Below are 17,605 nucleotides of genomic sequence, written 5' to 3' on the forward strand. Positions count from 1 at the left end.
GTCCCAGAACTGGATGGAAAAACAGCAAAGATATGTATAGGAGTGGCAAAATATGTCTGACTGCTCACTGTAAGCCTTTGTGGACCAGGAACGGACCCATGAGACTAGCTCATCTCACGGCTCTGGGGCTGGGTCCACAGCTGGGGCAGTGGAAATCCCGGATGCGATTCAGAAAGGGGTGACTCAGAGAAATGCAACCAATGAAGGATCAAGCCCGCGAGGCTGGACCGAGAGCCCTTTGATAGGCTGTGTTCTGTTTGCCTGTGCATCCCTCTTCTTACCCATCTAACTCTTCCCCCACAGTCCTTCACCTATTGTTACTATGTAGCTGCAGCAGGCATTGCTGAAAACAACAACCTCAAAACAATATCGCAACTGAATTTCTAAGGCTACACGGGGAGGGGAAAGACTAGGGCTTTAGAAAACCAAAAGGCAATTTATATCTCTTCCCCTGAAGGGCTAGGGGGTGACTGAAAGTGGGTGGGTACAGGGTCTCTCTGGTTTCTGGAGATAACATCAATAAAAACTGCTTCCTCCAGGGGGAAGAAGTTATTTGCTTTATCAATGAATAAGTATCTACTGGGGGAATTACTCAATTCATGTTCAAGCTAGAGATATAACTTAGAGATACATGAAAAATGTTAATGAGATGGTCATATAGTTATAATGCACCATGTCATATTTCAAATATTTAATAGTATAAAAAAAAGGATGAGTTTAATATGGCCTGGATGGTCATGGAAAGGCTTTATTTTAAAAAAGTATAATTCAGTCTGGATTCCCATGAACTGGTAGAATTCAGAGAAAAGAGTGAATTGGTCGCTCTAGCAGGAGCCTGCGTGTGGAAGCATCAGGCGTAATCAGGGAGCAGCCAGAGGGCACTAGACTACAAACACAAGTATGGGAATGCACCATTAGCAGGAAACAGAAGAGGGGTGCCCCGTGGAACACACTGCTGGGCTAATGGTTTCAGAATTTATCCTAGAGGCAGAAAAGAGCTGCTAAAGGTTTCTGGGTTTCGTGAAGCTGATAAACCGGCTTCAATGTCAGGACCGTATCACAGGCACAGCCCAGGCCCGGCCAGGCTGCCGAGCCCTTCGAGCCCTTCGTGCTTCTTCTGGCTCTCCAAGCCACGCCCTGCACTCCTGTCTTCCTTCTAGCCATTTGCAGTCACCCCATGGGCAGTGACAAGAGGCAGGCCACAGGAATTAGAGGTACTGCTGTCACATCTGTTTTCTCAGCTCAACGTTCTGTGTAAGGCACATGCTCTTAGAAAACAGTTTGAAATATTGTCTTCTGGCCCCACACCCTGAGGCAGAGTCCAGGAATCTGGGAAGAAACAATGCCTTGAAATTAGCATCTGGGGAGATATAAGAATAGGTAGATATGGTTTGGCTCAGTGGCTAGAGCGTCGGCCTGCAGACTGATGGGTCCTGGGTTTGATTCCAGTCACGGGCACAGGCCTGGCTTGCAGGCTCCATCCCTGGCCCTGGTTGGCATGCGGGAGGCAGCCCATTGAAGTGTCTCTCTCACATGATGTTTCTCTCTCTCTCTGCCTCTCCCCCTCCCACTCTCTCTAAAAAAAAAATCAATGGAAAAATACTCTCGGGTGAGGATTAACTAAAAATAAATAATAAATAAAATAAAAGTAGGTGGAGGCTGGAAGCATCGGTACGCGTATCCTCTCAGTTACAGGACCGGGTGGGTTTTCTCGCACGGCCTCTATTGAATAGGAAAGTTGGTTGACGCATTTGCTGGAGAAACTTGGCCTCTCCTTCCCAGCCATACGAAGTTCCTTTTGATTATTTATTCCAAAGAAACAAAGGACGGGAGACAAGAGACTGCGCTCAAGCCACCAAAAGGTATTCCAATGTTCTGCTAGAAAAATACAATTCGGTTTTGAAATCTTAAGTGAAGACTGAAAAGCCTTGTGGTCATTTAGGTTACCTGTCTCTTTCTGGCTATCCTTTCTTCCAGTTCCTTCCTTTTCATACCTCTCCAGTTTGCTTGCCCTTCTGTCGGACTGACTCGGCCGTTTGGATTTGAAATACTTGGAGGGCTTCACGAGCCTATAGGAGGTTATCTTGTGATCGCTTTGTATGGCATGAACCACAATAGTATCACCTTCCAGTGAGTCACGAAACCTGAAAAAATAAGATAAGCATCTGCAATAGTCACCGTTTTAATCGTTGACACCATTTTAATCATTCTACATGATTGTTTGGTAATAAAGCAAGACTGCAATACACTATGCTTATAAATACTTTATCATAGCACACTGGATCCAACATTCTACCATGCATATACCAACAAGGAGGTAATGGAAATTGGGTAGAGCTTGGTTAAAGAGCAAATAGAATTTTCTTTCAAATTAAAATATTAAACAATCCATTATTAATCAGTATAATACCAATATTTTGCTAATATGTAGAAAATAAAAAATGTCAAGCTAACTGTAGTTTAATGATAAATGAATTATATCAAACTGAGAAAATGTAATCTACCTCCCTATCTATTAACTCATATTATATATACACTAGAGACCCAATGCACGAAATTCGTACAAGGGGCTCAGCCCTCACAGCCTCGGCTTCATCCGGAAGATGGTCCAGAAAGTCATTCAGCTGTCCAGTCTAATTAGCATATTATGCTTTTATTATTATAGATATACCTTATTATATCTCATTTATTACATATAAAAATAGTGAGATGGATATACTGGTATATCACATAGCTCATATGTATATCATATTACTCTATTAGCCTCTATAAAAATCATTAAGCTCAGAAATTTATACTACTTTCTAGTACGTCTTTCTCATATAGCCCATAGAGATTTACCTTTTAAAAGTCCTTCAATTAAATTGTGCTTTTTGGCACTAATTCATCATTATTCCCTCTTGTTTTAATTTTAGAGTTTAACTTATTTATGTATATAGCAATTATTCCTGGCTTGTTTGCCTTTCTTGCTGTTTTTCTAACTCAATTCTTGTAACCCTTTTAACTCTATTTCTCCTTTTAAAATGAGTTATTCTTTTTAATTTTCCCTTTTCTCTCATACCATAGTATCTTTCTCATCTCTACAAAACTTATTCTCTTTATTTTCTTACCCACGGGAGTTATTTTACTTTTTAAATTTTAGTCTTTCCATGAGACCCAGATAAAACATAAAGAAAAATATGGATAGTTTTGAACATACCAAAATTTAAAACTTCTGCACAGTTAGAAAAATATGAACAAAGTTTAAGGCAAATGGAAGAGTGGGAGAAAGTATTTACAATCTGTATGATAAATGATAAATACTTATAGAAATAGAGACCATCACTAAAAATTAGGGGGGAAATAAACAAAACTCCAAGAAAAATGAACAAGAAATCTAAACAGGCAATTCTAAGAATAAAGATAAAAGAGCTATAGACATGAAAAGAAATGGTCAACTTCATCAATAATCAAAAGAATGTAAAATAGCCGTGGCCTGTGTGGCTCAGATGGTTGAACACTGTCTCATGCATCAAGAGGTCGCCAGTTCAATTCCCAATCAGGAAACATGCCCTGGTTGAAGACTCTATCCCCAGTAGGAGGCAGCCAATCAAAGTTTCTCTCTCTCTCACTCTCTCTCTCTCTCCCTTCCCCCCTTCCTCTCTCTTTAAAATCAATAAAAATGAATTTTTTTAAGACAGAAAGAATGTAAATTACTCAACCAAGAGTTATTATATTTGCCTGTGAGATTGGTGAAGATGAAAACACTAGTAATACTGTGTTATTCAGTGGTACAACTTTATCCTCTCCCCCATTCCAATCAGATAGGATTCCAATTATTGTTTCCCTCCATATTTTTATTAAAGACACCAACCTATGGAGGTTCAGGGACCGGGACTAGGGTGGGGAAGCAGGGAGTTAAGGAAACAAGTATTTGAGGGCAAGGAGAGTGGCGAGGAAGAGGTTTGGCTGGGCAAACTGGGTCCTAGAGCTGTGGGCTCTGGTTCCCTGCTTCTGACAGCATCTGGGAAGATGCAGGTCAAGGGTGATGGCGGCAAGTATATTCCATCCTGGGAACCTAACCAAAGACTGCCTGCTCCAGCAGAGCACAGAAACCACAGATTCAAAGAACTGAAAAAAAAGCAGGCAGGCTGGGGCAACAAGCCTCGGTGGTACTAAAACTGACTTTTTTGTCTACCTGGTAGAATAGGAGCCCAGAGTGAAATAAAATAAAGACTAGAGGAGTCTGCGCCATCTTGGACCGGAAAGTGGAGCTTATCGGAAGCCTGAGAATCCACAACTGCGGCACCCACGGAACAGCTGCGAGCCCCAGAACAACGCTCCCCAATTGGCGCAAACACACGGGTTCAGAGGAGCTCTACACTCCACCACGGAAAGGTCAGATTTCGCCTGGGATAAGGTGAGGTCTCTGGTCCCGGCGGGAGAGAGGAACGCGCGTTTTGCGGGAGCTGGAGGACCAGGGAAGTCTGTGCCTAGAAAAATCCGTGGCTGTTGGGGCTGGCGTGATCCGTGAATGTGGAAAGAGGTCCTCAGAGCTGCTAACAGAAGGGATCTCTAAAAAGCAACCCATTTTGATCTGAAGTGCAGGGACACCCTAAGAATTTCAGGCTGCCTAGACATACGCGCAGCCCCGGAGTTCGCCGGGTGCCTAGACTTACGTGCAGCCCCAGAGTTCGCACACTTGGGCTTTTTCCTCTTGAAATTCTTGCTTCTGATTACTAAGCCCAATACATAGGATCACCCAGTTGGGGACACCCTGGGAGACTGCAGGGGAAAGTTGTTTTTCTGGAACCTGGGGATCGGAGCGGGGAGTGACCATCAGAGAGCCAGCTCTGAGGCAGCCCACTCCCACAAACCGGAAGTGAGTGCCACAGGGAAAGAACACTCTAACACTGCCTAGAGAGGCCATAGATAGACCCGGAAGTCAATCCAGAAACACTGCCACCCAGGGGCTGAATCACAAATTGACTCTTGTGTAATCAAAAATAAAGGAATATGAGAAATTAAGACACACCGCCTGCTTAAAATCAGGACTGGCTTACAACACTGAGGAGCAGTGGAACGCAGGGAACTACAATACTGTCTGGACTGAGAAACAGGCATGCCAAACAGAAAAACAGAGGAAGTGAATGACCTTCACTACTCCACATTTTATTTTTATGTTTTATTTTTTTATTTTTTTTATTTTCATTTTTTGCATCTTTTACTCAAGAAACTAACTTTTTTTTCTTTTTTCATCACTTGATTTTACCTTTTTAATTATTACATTTTTATTTTCAATCCGTATTATTACTACTGCTATTTTATCTTTTTTTTTAAAGTGTCATTTTATTAACTCTTCATTTTATTTTGGGATTAGTGTTCTACATTCTATTTTTATCTTTCCTTTAGCATCGTTTTACTCTATCTCAACTCTACCTTTATGCCATCACTCTCTTCCTAACTTTCCCCTTTTCGGTGTCCTGTTTATCTTACCCCTTTCCTGCTTTAGATTTTCCCTATTCTTTCTGTTTACCCCTTGTTAAAATTTCACCCTACTTACATATCTAATCTCCAATCCCCTGCTCCAAGTCCATACACACCTCTCTCTTCGCTGTCTTAACTATCCAAAAAATTGTTTTTCTCTCTGTCCCTTTGTTGTTGTTCGCTTGAATGTAGATTATATCGAATTTTTATGCTTTTTTGTGAGATTGTTTTGCTTATTCTTCTTTTGTTTATTTTTTTGTTTGTTTTGTGCTTCTGTTTTCCCTTGCCTCACTCAATATTAGTTGGTGTTGTAGTTTGTATTAACCCCCAGGCACTTGTTGCTGGCATTTGCTGGGATTAGTGATTGTTCTATTGGAGTTTTATCCCCAATATATATAGTCTGTTCCCCTTTCTCTCTTAGTCTCTTTCTTGTCTCTCTTACTTTTTTTTTCTTTTTTTTTTTCTTTCCCTTTTCCTAATTTCATTTTGACACTCCTTTTTTTTTTTTCTTCTTTCTTTATCCTCTTCTTCTTTCTCTCCTATCACCTAATTTGCCTTTCTCTGGTGGTCACCTTTATTGGAGGTTATTAATATCGTGAATACATTTCTGTTCAGTGCCTTGTGAGTTGTACTTGGTAGTGCTGTATTTTGTGCCTTTAAATCAACACAGGAGAGAGAGAACTACATAACCAGACACCCAGAGAAGAGAGACCATGGGGAGACAAAGAAACAGCCCGCATATGAAAGAAAAGCAGGCATCACCAGAAAAGGAAGTAAACGAAGTGGAGGCAAGCAACCTTCCAGAGAAAGAATTCAGAGAAATGGTCATAAGGTGGCTGAAAAGAATGGAAGACAAATTCGACAATATGAGCAAGAACCAAGAGGAAATGAAGAAGAACCAAGAAGAAATGAAAAATGACATCGCTGCTGTAAAGAACTCAATAGAAAGCATCAAGAGTAGACTAGAAGAAGCAGAGGACCGCATCAGTGAGCTAGAAGACAAGATGGGAAAAAATACCCAAGTAGAGCAACTTCTAGAAAAAAAAATTAAAAGGCAGGAGGAGAGCCTAAGGGAACTTTGGGACAACACGAAACAAAACAACATCCGCATAATAGGGGTTCCAGAAGGAAAGGAAGCTGAGCAAGGAATAGAAAACCTATTTGAAGAAATAATGACAGAAAATTTCCCTGATATAGGGAAGAAAAAACCCACACATATCCAAGAAGCTCACAGAGTCCCAAGCAAAATGAACCCCAAAAGACCGACGCCAAGGCACATTATAATTAAATTGGCAAACACCAATGACAAAGTAAGAATCTTAAAAGCGGCAAAAGAGAGACAGAAAGTTACATACAAAGGAACCCCCATCAGACTAGCAACTGATTTCTCAACAGAAACTCATCAGGCCAGAAGGGAATGGAATGAAATATACAAAGTCATGCAAAGGAAGGGTCTGAATCCAAGAATACTGTACCCAGCAAGGCTGTCAATCAAAATTGAAGGTGAAATCAGGAGCTTCACAGACAAAAAAGGACTAAGGGAATTTATTACCACCAAACCAGCAATGCAAGAAATGCTAAAGGGTCTGCTATAAAAAAAAAAACAAAAAACAAAAAACAAAACAGGAAGCGAAGAAGGAACACAGGGGTAAAGAATAGGAATGGCGACAAATAAGTACCTATCAATAATAACTTTAAATGTAAACGGATTAAATGCCCCAATCAAAAGACATAGGGTAATGGATTGGATAAGAAAACACGACCCATATATCTGCTGTCTACAAGAAACCCACCTCAGAAAAAAAGACGCACACAGACTGAGGGTGAAGGGATGGAAAAAGGTTTTCCAGGCAAATGGAACTGAAAAAAAAGCTGGGGTAGCAATACTTATATCTGACAAATCAGATCTCAAACTGAAGGACATAACAAGAGATAAGGAAGGCCACTTCATAATACTAAAGGGAGCAATCCAACAAGAAGAAATAACTCTGGTAAACATATATGCACCCAATACAGGAGCACCCAAATACATAAAAAAACTCCTGGAGGATATCAAGGGAGAGATTGACTGCAATACAATCATAGTAGGGAACTTTAATACCCCACTATCACCATTGGACAAATCCTCTAAACAAAAAATCAGCAAAGAAACATCAATCCTAAATGACTCACTAGACCAGATGGAATTAACTGACATCTTCAGAATATTTCACCCCAAAGCCACAGAATATACATTCTTCTCAAGTGCACATGGGTCATTTTCAAAGATAGACCATATGTGGGGACATAGGCAAAGTCTCTTCAAATTCAAGAAGATAGAAATCATATCAAGCATCTTCTCAGACCACAGTGGCATAAAACTGGAAATCAACTACAATAAAAACAACCCAAAGAAATCAAACACATGGAGACTAAACAGCATGCTATTAAACCATGACTGGGTTACCAGAGAGATCAAAGAAGAAATAAAAAACATCATGGCAACAAATGACAATGAAAACACTACAATCCAAAATCTATGGGACACAGCAAAAGCAGTCTTGAGAGGGAAGTTCATAGCTCTACAAGCCTACTGCAAAAAACAAGAAACAATGGTAATAAATTACCTAACCCAACAACTCAAAGAGTTAGAAAAAGAGCAACAAGAAAAGCTCAGTGTAAGCAGAAGGAAGGAAATAATAAAGATCAGAGCACAGATAAATGACATAGAGACCAAAGAAACAATACAAAGGATCAACAAAACCAAGAGCTGGTTCTTTGAAAGGATAAACAGGACTGATGAACCTCTAGCCAGGCTCACCAAGAAGCAAAGAGAGAGGACCCAAATAAACAAAATCAGAAATGAAAGAGGTGAAATAACAACAGATCCCACCGAAATACAAAGGATTGTTAAAAAATACTACGAACAACTCTATTCCAACAAACTGGACAACCTGGAGGAAATGGACATATTCCTAGAAAAATATAACCTTCCAAAACTCAATCAGGAAGAATCTAAACAGCTCAACCTGTCAGTAACTATGGAAGAAATTGAAGCAGTCATCAAAGAGCTTCCGGCAAACAAAAGCCCGGGGCCAGACGGCTTCACAGGAGAGTTTTACCAAACATTCAAGGAAGAACTAAAACCTATCCTCCTCAGACTATTCCAAAAAATTCAAGAGGAAGGAACACTTCCAAGTTCCTTCTATGACCCTAATACTAAAACGAGATAAAGACAACACAATGAAGGAGAATTACAGGCCAATATCCCTCATGAACGTAGATGCCAAAATCCTCAACAAAATTCTAGTAAATCGGATCCAGCAGTACATCAGAAAGATCATACACCAAGACCAAGTAGGGTTTATCCCAGGAATGCAAGGATGGTACAATATCCGCAAATCAATAAACGTGATACATCACATAAACAAATTGAGAGATAAAAATCACATAGTCATATCAATTGATGCAGAAAAAGCATTTGACAAAATCCAACACCCTTTCTTGATAAAAACTCTCAACAAGGTGGGAATAGAAGGATCATACCTCAACATAATAAAAGCTATATATGATAAACCCACAGCTAACATCATACTCAATGGGCAAAAACTAAAACCATTTCCCCTAAGAACAGGAACAAGACAGGGATGCCCACTCTCACCACTCCTGTTTGACATAGTACTGGAAGTATTAGCCACTGCAATTAGACAAGAAGAAGAAATAAAAGGCATCCAAATTGGAAAAGAAGAAGTAAAGCTGTCCTTATTTGCAGATGACATGATATTGTACATAAAAAAACCCGAAAGACTCCATCAAAAAACTAACAGACTTAATAAATGAATTCGGCAATGTAGCAGGATACAAAATTAACGCCAAGAAATCTATGGCATTTCTATACACCAACAGTGAACTTAAATAAAGAGAGACTAAAAAAGCAATCCCATTTTCCATCGCACCAAAAAAATTAAGATACTTAGGAATAAACCTAACCAAGGAGGTAAAAGACCTATACGCGGAAAACTACACAGGACACTGAAAAAAGAGATAGAGGAAGATGTAAACAGATGGAAGAACATACCATGTTCATGGATTGGTAGAATCAACATCATTAAAATGTCCATACTACCCAAAGCAATCTATAGATTCAATGCACTCCCCATTAAAATACCAACGGCGTATTTCACAGACCTAGAAAGAACTCTCCAAAAATTCATCTGGAATAAAAAAAGACCCCGAATAGCCACAGCAATCCTGAGAAAGAAGAATAAAGTAGGAGGGATCTCAATACCAGATTTCAAGCTGTATTACAAAGCCACTGTTCTCAAAACAGCCTGGTACTGGCACAAGAACAGATATATAGACCAACGGAATAGAATAGAGAATCCAGATATTGACCCAAACCACTATGCGCAATTAATATTTGACAAAGGAGGCATGAACATACAATGGAGTCAAGACAGTCTCTTCAATAAATGGTGTTGGGAAAATTGGACAGATACATGCAAAAAAAATGAAACTAGATCACCAACTTACACCATACACAAAAATAAACTCAAAATGGATACAGGACTTAAATATAAGACGGGAAACCATAAAAATACTAGAGGAATCCACAGGCAGCAAAATCTCAGACATATGCCAAAAGAACTTTTTCACTGATACTGCCCCTAGGTCAATGGAAGCCAAAGAGAAAATAAACAAATGGGACTACATCAAAATAAAAAGCTTTTGCACAGCAAAAGAAACCATCAACAAAACAACAAGAAACCCCACTGTATGGGAGAACATATTTGCAAATGTTATCACTGATAAAGGTTTAATCTCCAACATCTACAGGCAGCTTATACAACTTAATAAAAGGAAGATAAATGATCCAATAAAAAAATGGGCAACGGAGCTAAATAGAATCTTTTCAAAAGAAGACAGAAGGAAGGCCAAGAGACACATGAAAACATGCTCAAAGTCACTAATTATCCGAGAGATGCAAATCAAAACGACAATGCGATACCATCTCACACCTGTCAGAATGGCTATCATCAACAAATCAACAAACGACAAGTGTTGGCGAGGATGTGGAGAAAAAGGAACCCTCGTGCACTGCTGGTGGGAATGCAGACTGTGCAGCCACTGTGGAGAACAGAATGGAGTTTCCTCAAAAAACTGAAAATGGAACTCCCATTTGACCCAGTAATCCCACTCCTGGGAATATATCCTAAGAAACTAGAAACACCAATCAGAAAGGATATATGCACCCCTATGTTCATAGCAGCACAATTTACAATAGCTAAGATTTGGAAACAGCCTAAGTGCCCGTCAGCAGATGACTGGATCAGAAAACTATAGTACATCTACACAATGGAATACTATGCTGCCATAAAAAAGAAGGAATTACTACCATTTGTAGGCACCTGGATGGAATTAGAGAACATTATGCTAAGTGAAATAAGCCAGTCAATGAAAGAAAAATACCACATGATCTCATTCATTTGGGGATAATGAAAAACATTATAAACTGATGAACAAAAAGATAGATACAGAGGCAGTAAAGCATCAAACAGACTGTCAAATTACAGCGGTAAGGTTAGGGAGAGGTGGGGGAAATAAGAGATCAACTGAAGGACTTATATGCATGTATATAAGAGTAACCAACGGATGCAAAACATTGGGGGGTGAGGGCATGTATGGGAGTGGGGTGGGGGGGGCAATGGTAAGATATGTACACATATAATACCTTAATAAAAAAAATAATAAAAAAATAAAATAAAATAAAGACTAGAAATATTGCATATATACCTGAGTTTGTGAATTAAAATTAATACTTGCCATATAAATACATTTACAAATATGTTATGAATATCAAAGCCAAACATAGGATACTATGTTGAGGGCTCTTCCTGAGAAGAACTTCCTTCTGTCATCTCTTGGTGGGTAGCAATCTAGATATAATTTAGGGAGGGACGTAAATATATTCAAATATTATCCAAGAATTAAAATATTCAGGGATTAATGCCAGGTGACAAGTGCCATAATTCACAGGGCAGAGTACCAGGGAGGAGACAGCTGCACAGGGGGAGCTCTGGGGTTCTGCAAAGGCCTCCCTTCCAGCCTTCAGGTGAGTCTGGTCAGCACATAACATGCGAGGAGTCACCTGAGGCTGGGAAAGACACACCACCAGAAGGGAGCAGGTAGACTAATCCCCAGACCCCCCACCCCACCCCACCCCCACACACAGTTTGGAATAGCTTGTGTTTTCACAAGACTTATAAGACATAGGACACAGGGTAGAGTACTCAGAAGTATTTTATCTTAGTAGTGGGGGGAAATTAGCTATAGACTAAAAAGGCTGCCTGATCCCACTTAACAAAAATTAAAAGGAAGCCTCAAAAAAATAAAAAATAAAAAACCATGCTGTTTTCAAGTAACTTCACTAAACCCCAGGACAAAGATCAAGAGCAATGTAAAATTCACAATGTCTGGCATCCAATTGAAAAATTTTAGACAGGCAAAGTAGAAGAAAAAAAAATATATGATCCGAAATAAAGAGAAAAATATCAATTAATGGAAGCAGGCCCAGAAATGACACAGATGATATAACTAGCAAAGAAGGACTTTAAAGTAGTTATTAAAATATGTTTTATATATTCAAGAAGGTAGAAAAAAGCATGAGTACTAGTACATTAAGGTGATCAAAATCATCATACTATGAAGTCAATAAATGATGGTTAGTAATAAATTCACAGTAATATGTTATTTGCCACCACTAGAAGAAATGTTAAAAGTGGATTCTTTTAAAGATATATCATGTTTATGGGTTAAAAGAGTCAATATTGTTTAAATGTCTGTTATGTCTAAATTGATCTACAGATTCAATGAAATTCAACTAATATTAGCATGCTTTTGTGAAAAGTGACAAGTTGATTCTATGCAATATTGAAGATGAAAAACAAAGCCAGAGGAGTTATATCAGAAGTCAAGAATAAAACAATGTGAGACTAGTATAAAGATATGCCAATGGAATAGAAAGAAGAGTTCAGGAACAGGCTCACATACATACAGTTAACTGTGGCATCCCTACAATCAAGTGAGGAAAGAATAGTTTTTTCAGCAAATGACATGGAGTCAATTAGATATCCATATAGAAACAAATGACAATCTCTCTTTTTTTTTTTTTAACAAAAATTTATTTGAGCCAAATAGAAGATATGCCTGGAAGCAAGATCTCAACAGATTGAAATAAATGCTTTAGAGAATGGCAGTTTGCAGTTTCTTTTATAGGCCTGAGTTTAGGAGGGATTACATGAAAGTGGGAGAAAGCAAAGTGGGGATCATGTGCTGTCTTGAATGTGGTCACACTTTATTTTTTTTTTAAATATATATTTTATTGATTTCAGAGAGGAAGGGAGAGGGAGAGAGAAATAGAGATAGAAACATCAATGATGTGAGAGAATCATTGATTGGCTGCCTCTTGCACGCCCCCTACTGGGGATCGAGCCCGCAACCCAGGCATGTGCCCGTGGCCGGAATCAAACCTGGGACCTTTCAGTCCGCAGACTAACACTCTATCCATTGAGCCAAATCAGCTAGGGCTGTGGTCACACTTTAGAAGGAGGGGTCTGAAAGGAGACGATTTCAAAGGTGTACTAAGCTAGATGCAAAGAAACAATGGACAGGACTTGCTTACAACAAAAATAAGCCTTTTACTAAAGAAGTTATACACCTGGAGTGTGACTATCCACCATGACCTTCCCAGTTATGAATTTATGATCTGCCCTGTATCTTACAATACCCATTAGAATCATTCAAGATAGAAAATGGATTGGGGGGTGAGGGCATGTATGGGAGTGGGGTGGGGGTGGGGGGCAATGGTAAGATATGTACACATATAATACCTTAATAAAAATTTGAGAAAAAAAAAAAAGATAGAAAATGGAAACAATAAAGAAAACATAGGAGAATTATCTCATGAATTGGGAACAAAGGTTTCTAACAACAGCATGAAAGCTCTAACTACTAGTATAAGAATTAGTGAAAATATTAATAAATTGAAAAGAAATGATAAATTGAACTCTTTGAAATTAAAAACTTCTGTTCGAAAAGGCACAATAATGAGAATGACAATCCAACCAGACTAGAGCAAGATATTTTACATATATATATACACACACATATATGTGTCATAGGTACATGTCATATATATGACAAAAGACTTATATCCAGAATATACCAATAACTCCTATGACCCAATTTTTAGAATAAACAGAAGACTTGAATAAGCATGTAGTAAAAGAGACCACATAAATAACCATAAGTATAGGAAAGGGGAATGGAAATCATTACTCTTTAGGGAAAGGCCAGTGGCTGAAATTTAAAGAAATTACAATACCAAGAGATGAAAAGCATGAGTATTATGGGTTGAATGTGTCCTTCAAAAAGATGTTAAAGTACTAACTCCCAGTCCCTCAGAATATGACTATCTGGAAGTAGAGTCTCGACAGAGGTATTCAAGTTGAAATGAGGTCATTAGAGGGAGTTCTAGCATGACTAGTGACCTCATAAAAAAAAAAAAAAGGTGATGTGGACATGCCCAGAGGGAAGGTAATATGAAGAGACGCAGAGTCCACCATGTGAAGGTAGCGGTGTGGAGTGATACATCTACACCTCTGATTCCTGGCACACCACCAGAATTTCAAAGATGGGCATGGAACTGATTCTTCCTCCCCTCTCTCAGTAAAAAACAATTTAGCCAACACTTTGATTTTGGACTTCCAGCCTCCAGAATTATCAGTCTGTAAATATCTGTTGTTAAAAATCAACCAGTCTGTGGTACTTTGTCATGGAAGCCCTAGGGAACCAATACAAGGAGGATCAATTCGAATTCTCATACATTGATGATCAGCATATAAATTGACTGAACCACTTTAGAAAACTGTTTGGCAGTGTCTAATAAAGTTAAACATGCATATAACTTAGGACCCAGCAGTTCCACCCTTAGTTATATAGCAAACAGAAATAAGTGTTTATGTCCACCAAAAAAATAAAATAAAAAAATGCACAAGAATGTTCATAGTCCCATTACTCAAAGTAGTCAAAACATAGAAGAAACAACTATTTGTCAACAGTTAAATGCATAAATAAATTGTGGCATTACCATTTAATAGAATACTAGAGGCCCGGTGCACGAAATTCGTGCATAGGGTGGGAGGGTCCCCTCAGCCCAGCCTGCACCCTCTCCAATCCGGGAATCTTTGGGGGATGTCCAACTGCCAGTTTAGGCCCAATTCCGGGGATTGGGCCTAAACTGGCAGTTGGACATCCCTCTCACAATCCTGGACTGCTGGCTCCTAATCGCTCACTGCCTGACTGCCTGGTCGCCCCTAACTGCCCCCACCCCCCGCCAGTCTGATCACCCCTCACTGCCTCTGCATGCGGGCCAGGTCACCCCTAACTGCCACCTCTGCAGGGCCTGGTCGCCCCTTACTGCCCCCTGCTGCTGACCAGGTCGCCCCCAACTGCCCCCCTCTGCCAGCCTGGTCATAGGCAGCTATCTTGTGATGGCATGAGGGTTAATTACCTCTGTATTGTATAGGATTACAACACAAGAAAAAGAATGAGCTACTGCTACCTGCAACAACATGGATAACCTTAGGCATGACACCAAGTAAAGAAGTCAGATACCAAAGAGTTCCTACTGCAACATTTCATTCATATGAAGTTCAGACAAAACTAATCTATGGTGGTAAACATTCATTTTTGGAGAGTAAATTCTTACTGGGAGGGATCATGAGGGAACGTTCTGGAGTGCTCTCTCTCTCTCTCTCTCTCTCTCTCTCTCTCTCTCTCTCTATATATATATATATATATATATATATATATATATATATATTCTTAATCTGGGTGTCAGATATATTTGTTTATACATCTGTAAAAATTTATCAAGCTGTTCAATTAAGATTTATGCATTTCAACCCGGTCTGGGTGGCTTAGTTAGAGCATCATCCCATACACCAAAAGGTTGTGGGTTTGATTCTTGGTCAGGGCACACAACTAGGCTGCAGGTTCGATCCCAGGTCAGAGTGTATATGAGAGGCAGCCAATCAATGTTTCTCTCTTTCTTTCGTTCTCTCTCTCTCTCTCTCTCTCCTCCCTCCTTCTTCCATCCTTCCTCCCTTCCTCTCTTTCAAATCAATAAACATATCCTTGGGTGAGGATAAAAAAATATTTACGCAGTTTACTGTATGTAAATTATATCTTAAAAAGAAAAGTAATTTTCCCTGTCAAATTGGTACATGAGAGGGATAAAAGGATAAGACAGGAAGTTGTCTTTCATCATAAGTCCTTTGGTTCTATTTTATTTTTGTTTGTTTTTTAATATTTACATGTTATTTTATCAATTAGAGAAAAAAATAATTTGTTAAAAAAAAAAGAAAGTAAATATGTATTGCATAATTGGGTTTGTATCTAATTGTTAAACTAATTTCTCAGATTTAAACTACCAAGGAGTGAGCAGAAAGCTCAGGAAGTTATTAGTAGGAATGACAAGAAGATTTCTTGACATTTCAAGAGTTAGTGCATATTTCAGAAGACCTCTTATCTGACCACTTTAAGTCACTGCAAGCCATTTTATTCAAATAAATGCTCTCAGACATCTTAAGTTGCAAGAAATATGGATCCTACCTTTTCTCTAGCTTCTTTAGGCCAAGTTCATGTTTCTCTTTTTCCCAAGCTAATTCCTTTTCCACTTGTTGAATTTTATGAGCTGTTCTTCTGTTCATCTCAGCACGAATTTTGGCATCTATATTAAAATCCTGCAGATAGGTAGATTTGTTCATCAAAATGGGTACTTTATCAGTGTACTTTATTAGTCCTATACCATACATACATATTTTTTAAGTTTTGTCCTCAATTTCCTGCCACATCATTACTCTCTCCCAAATATCATAAACACTCTCCATTCTAGAAGGAAATAACATACTTTGATCTTCCACAAAAAATAGAAGACAGTTATCAAAAAAAATTAACAATGATCCAAATGAAGTTATCTTCTCACAGTAAAAATAATGAATGGTAACAGAATATTTAAAGAGTATATAAAGTTTAAAAAAATATTCCAGAGCTTCACAGAGTTTTAAAAAACTGTATTCCCTCCACTCCAAAGCAACTACTGCTACTAGCTGGGCACAGCTGACCATTAGCTCCTTAGCTGAACATCTCCTGCCACGTGACCCTACCCAGGAAAGATAGCAAAGTCTTTGGCATCTTTTTAACATCACCAAGTTCTGGTTACCAAGGGGGTTAGTTTCCCCATAAAGATACTTAGAGGCCTCATGTTTCCCACCTTCACTCCTATAAAATTTCAGGTACTTTGTTCAGACTAAATTGGGAGTAGCAATTACTCTTTCCAGAGGAGCTGGAGTTTTAAGGCATGATGTGCGTAAAGTGTTAGCCACAGAACTTGCCTCAGTTGTCCTTTATTTTGAATTATGTCACCCATATCCTGCCAAGCGTCTACCTTTTTCTTACTGAAAGAGCATAAACATCTTTTAACCAATATGAGTTAAGCATTATGATTTCACCTAAGCATTTTTATATGAAATTGACTAAGCGCCTCTAGAATGACGGGACTGGGCAAACCACGGATATAGTCAGGATGATAAATTCTCAGTTTTTATTTGATAAAGTGTTTGACAGCACTTTCATTTAGGAAGAAGTACAAAATGAAAAAAAGGCCCTGGCTGGTTTGGCTCAGTGGATGGAGCATAGGCCTGCGGACCAAAGGGTCCTGAGTTCGATTCTAGGCAAGGACACAGACCTCGCTTGCAGGCTCCTCCCACCCCAGCGTGTGCAGGAGGCAACCAATCAATGTATTTCTCTCACATCGATGTTTCTCTCTGTCTTTCCCTCTCTCTTCCACTCTCCCTAAAAACAACAACATGAAAAAAAGAATCACTGGCAAGTACATGGAGTTTTGCAATAAGTCACAAAAGAAAAATAAATCAATCCAAAATTACCTTAAACAATTCAGTGTTCACCACAATAGCTACAAATATACTAAGTCAGAAATTTTGTGGATAAACTAGGTATTATCTTTTCAACAGGTCTGATGAATTACGGAAATGGAAGCACCAAGAATCAGGATATATATATACTCAATAGTTCGATA

The 17,605-nt window shown here is 39.0% G+C and overlaps 1 protein-coding gene across 1 annotated transcript in view; it reads right to left on the minus strand.

Moving 5' to 3' along the window:
- CFAP44 (cilia and flagella associated protein 44) overlaps positions 1-17,605 on the minus strand; it is a 108,685-nt gene that overhangs the window by 36,602 nt on the left and 54,478 nt on the right. The window contains exons 20-21 of the mRNA XM_080654344.1: positions 16,120-16,250; positions 1,948-2,144 (exon numbers count right to left, since the gene is read on the minus strand). Of these exons, the coding sequence (XP_080510470.1) occupies positions 1,948-2,144; positions 16,120-16,250 (328 nt within the window). The remainder of the gene's footprint in view (positions 1-1,947; positions 2,145-16,119; positions 16,251-17,605) is intronic.

This window comes from Plecotus auritus (assembly GCF_963455305.1).
Source record: "Plecotus auritus genome assembly, chromosome: 2".
NCBI classification, from domain to species: Eukaryota; Metazoa; Chordata; class Mammalia; order Chiroptera; family Vespertilionidae; genus Plecotus; species Plecotus auritus.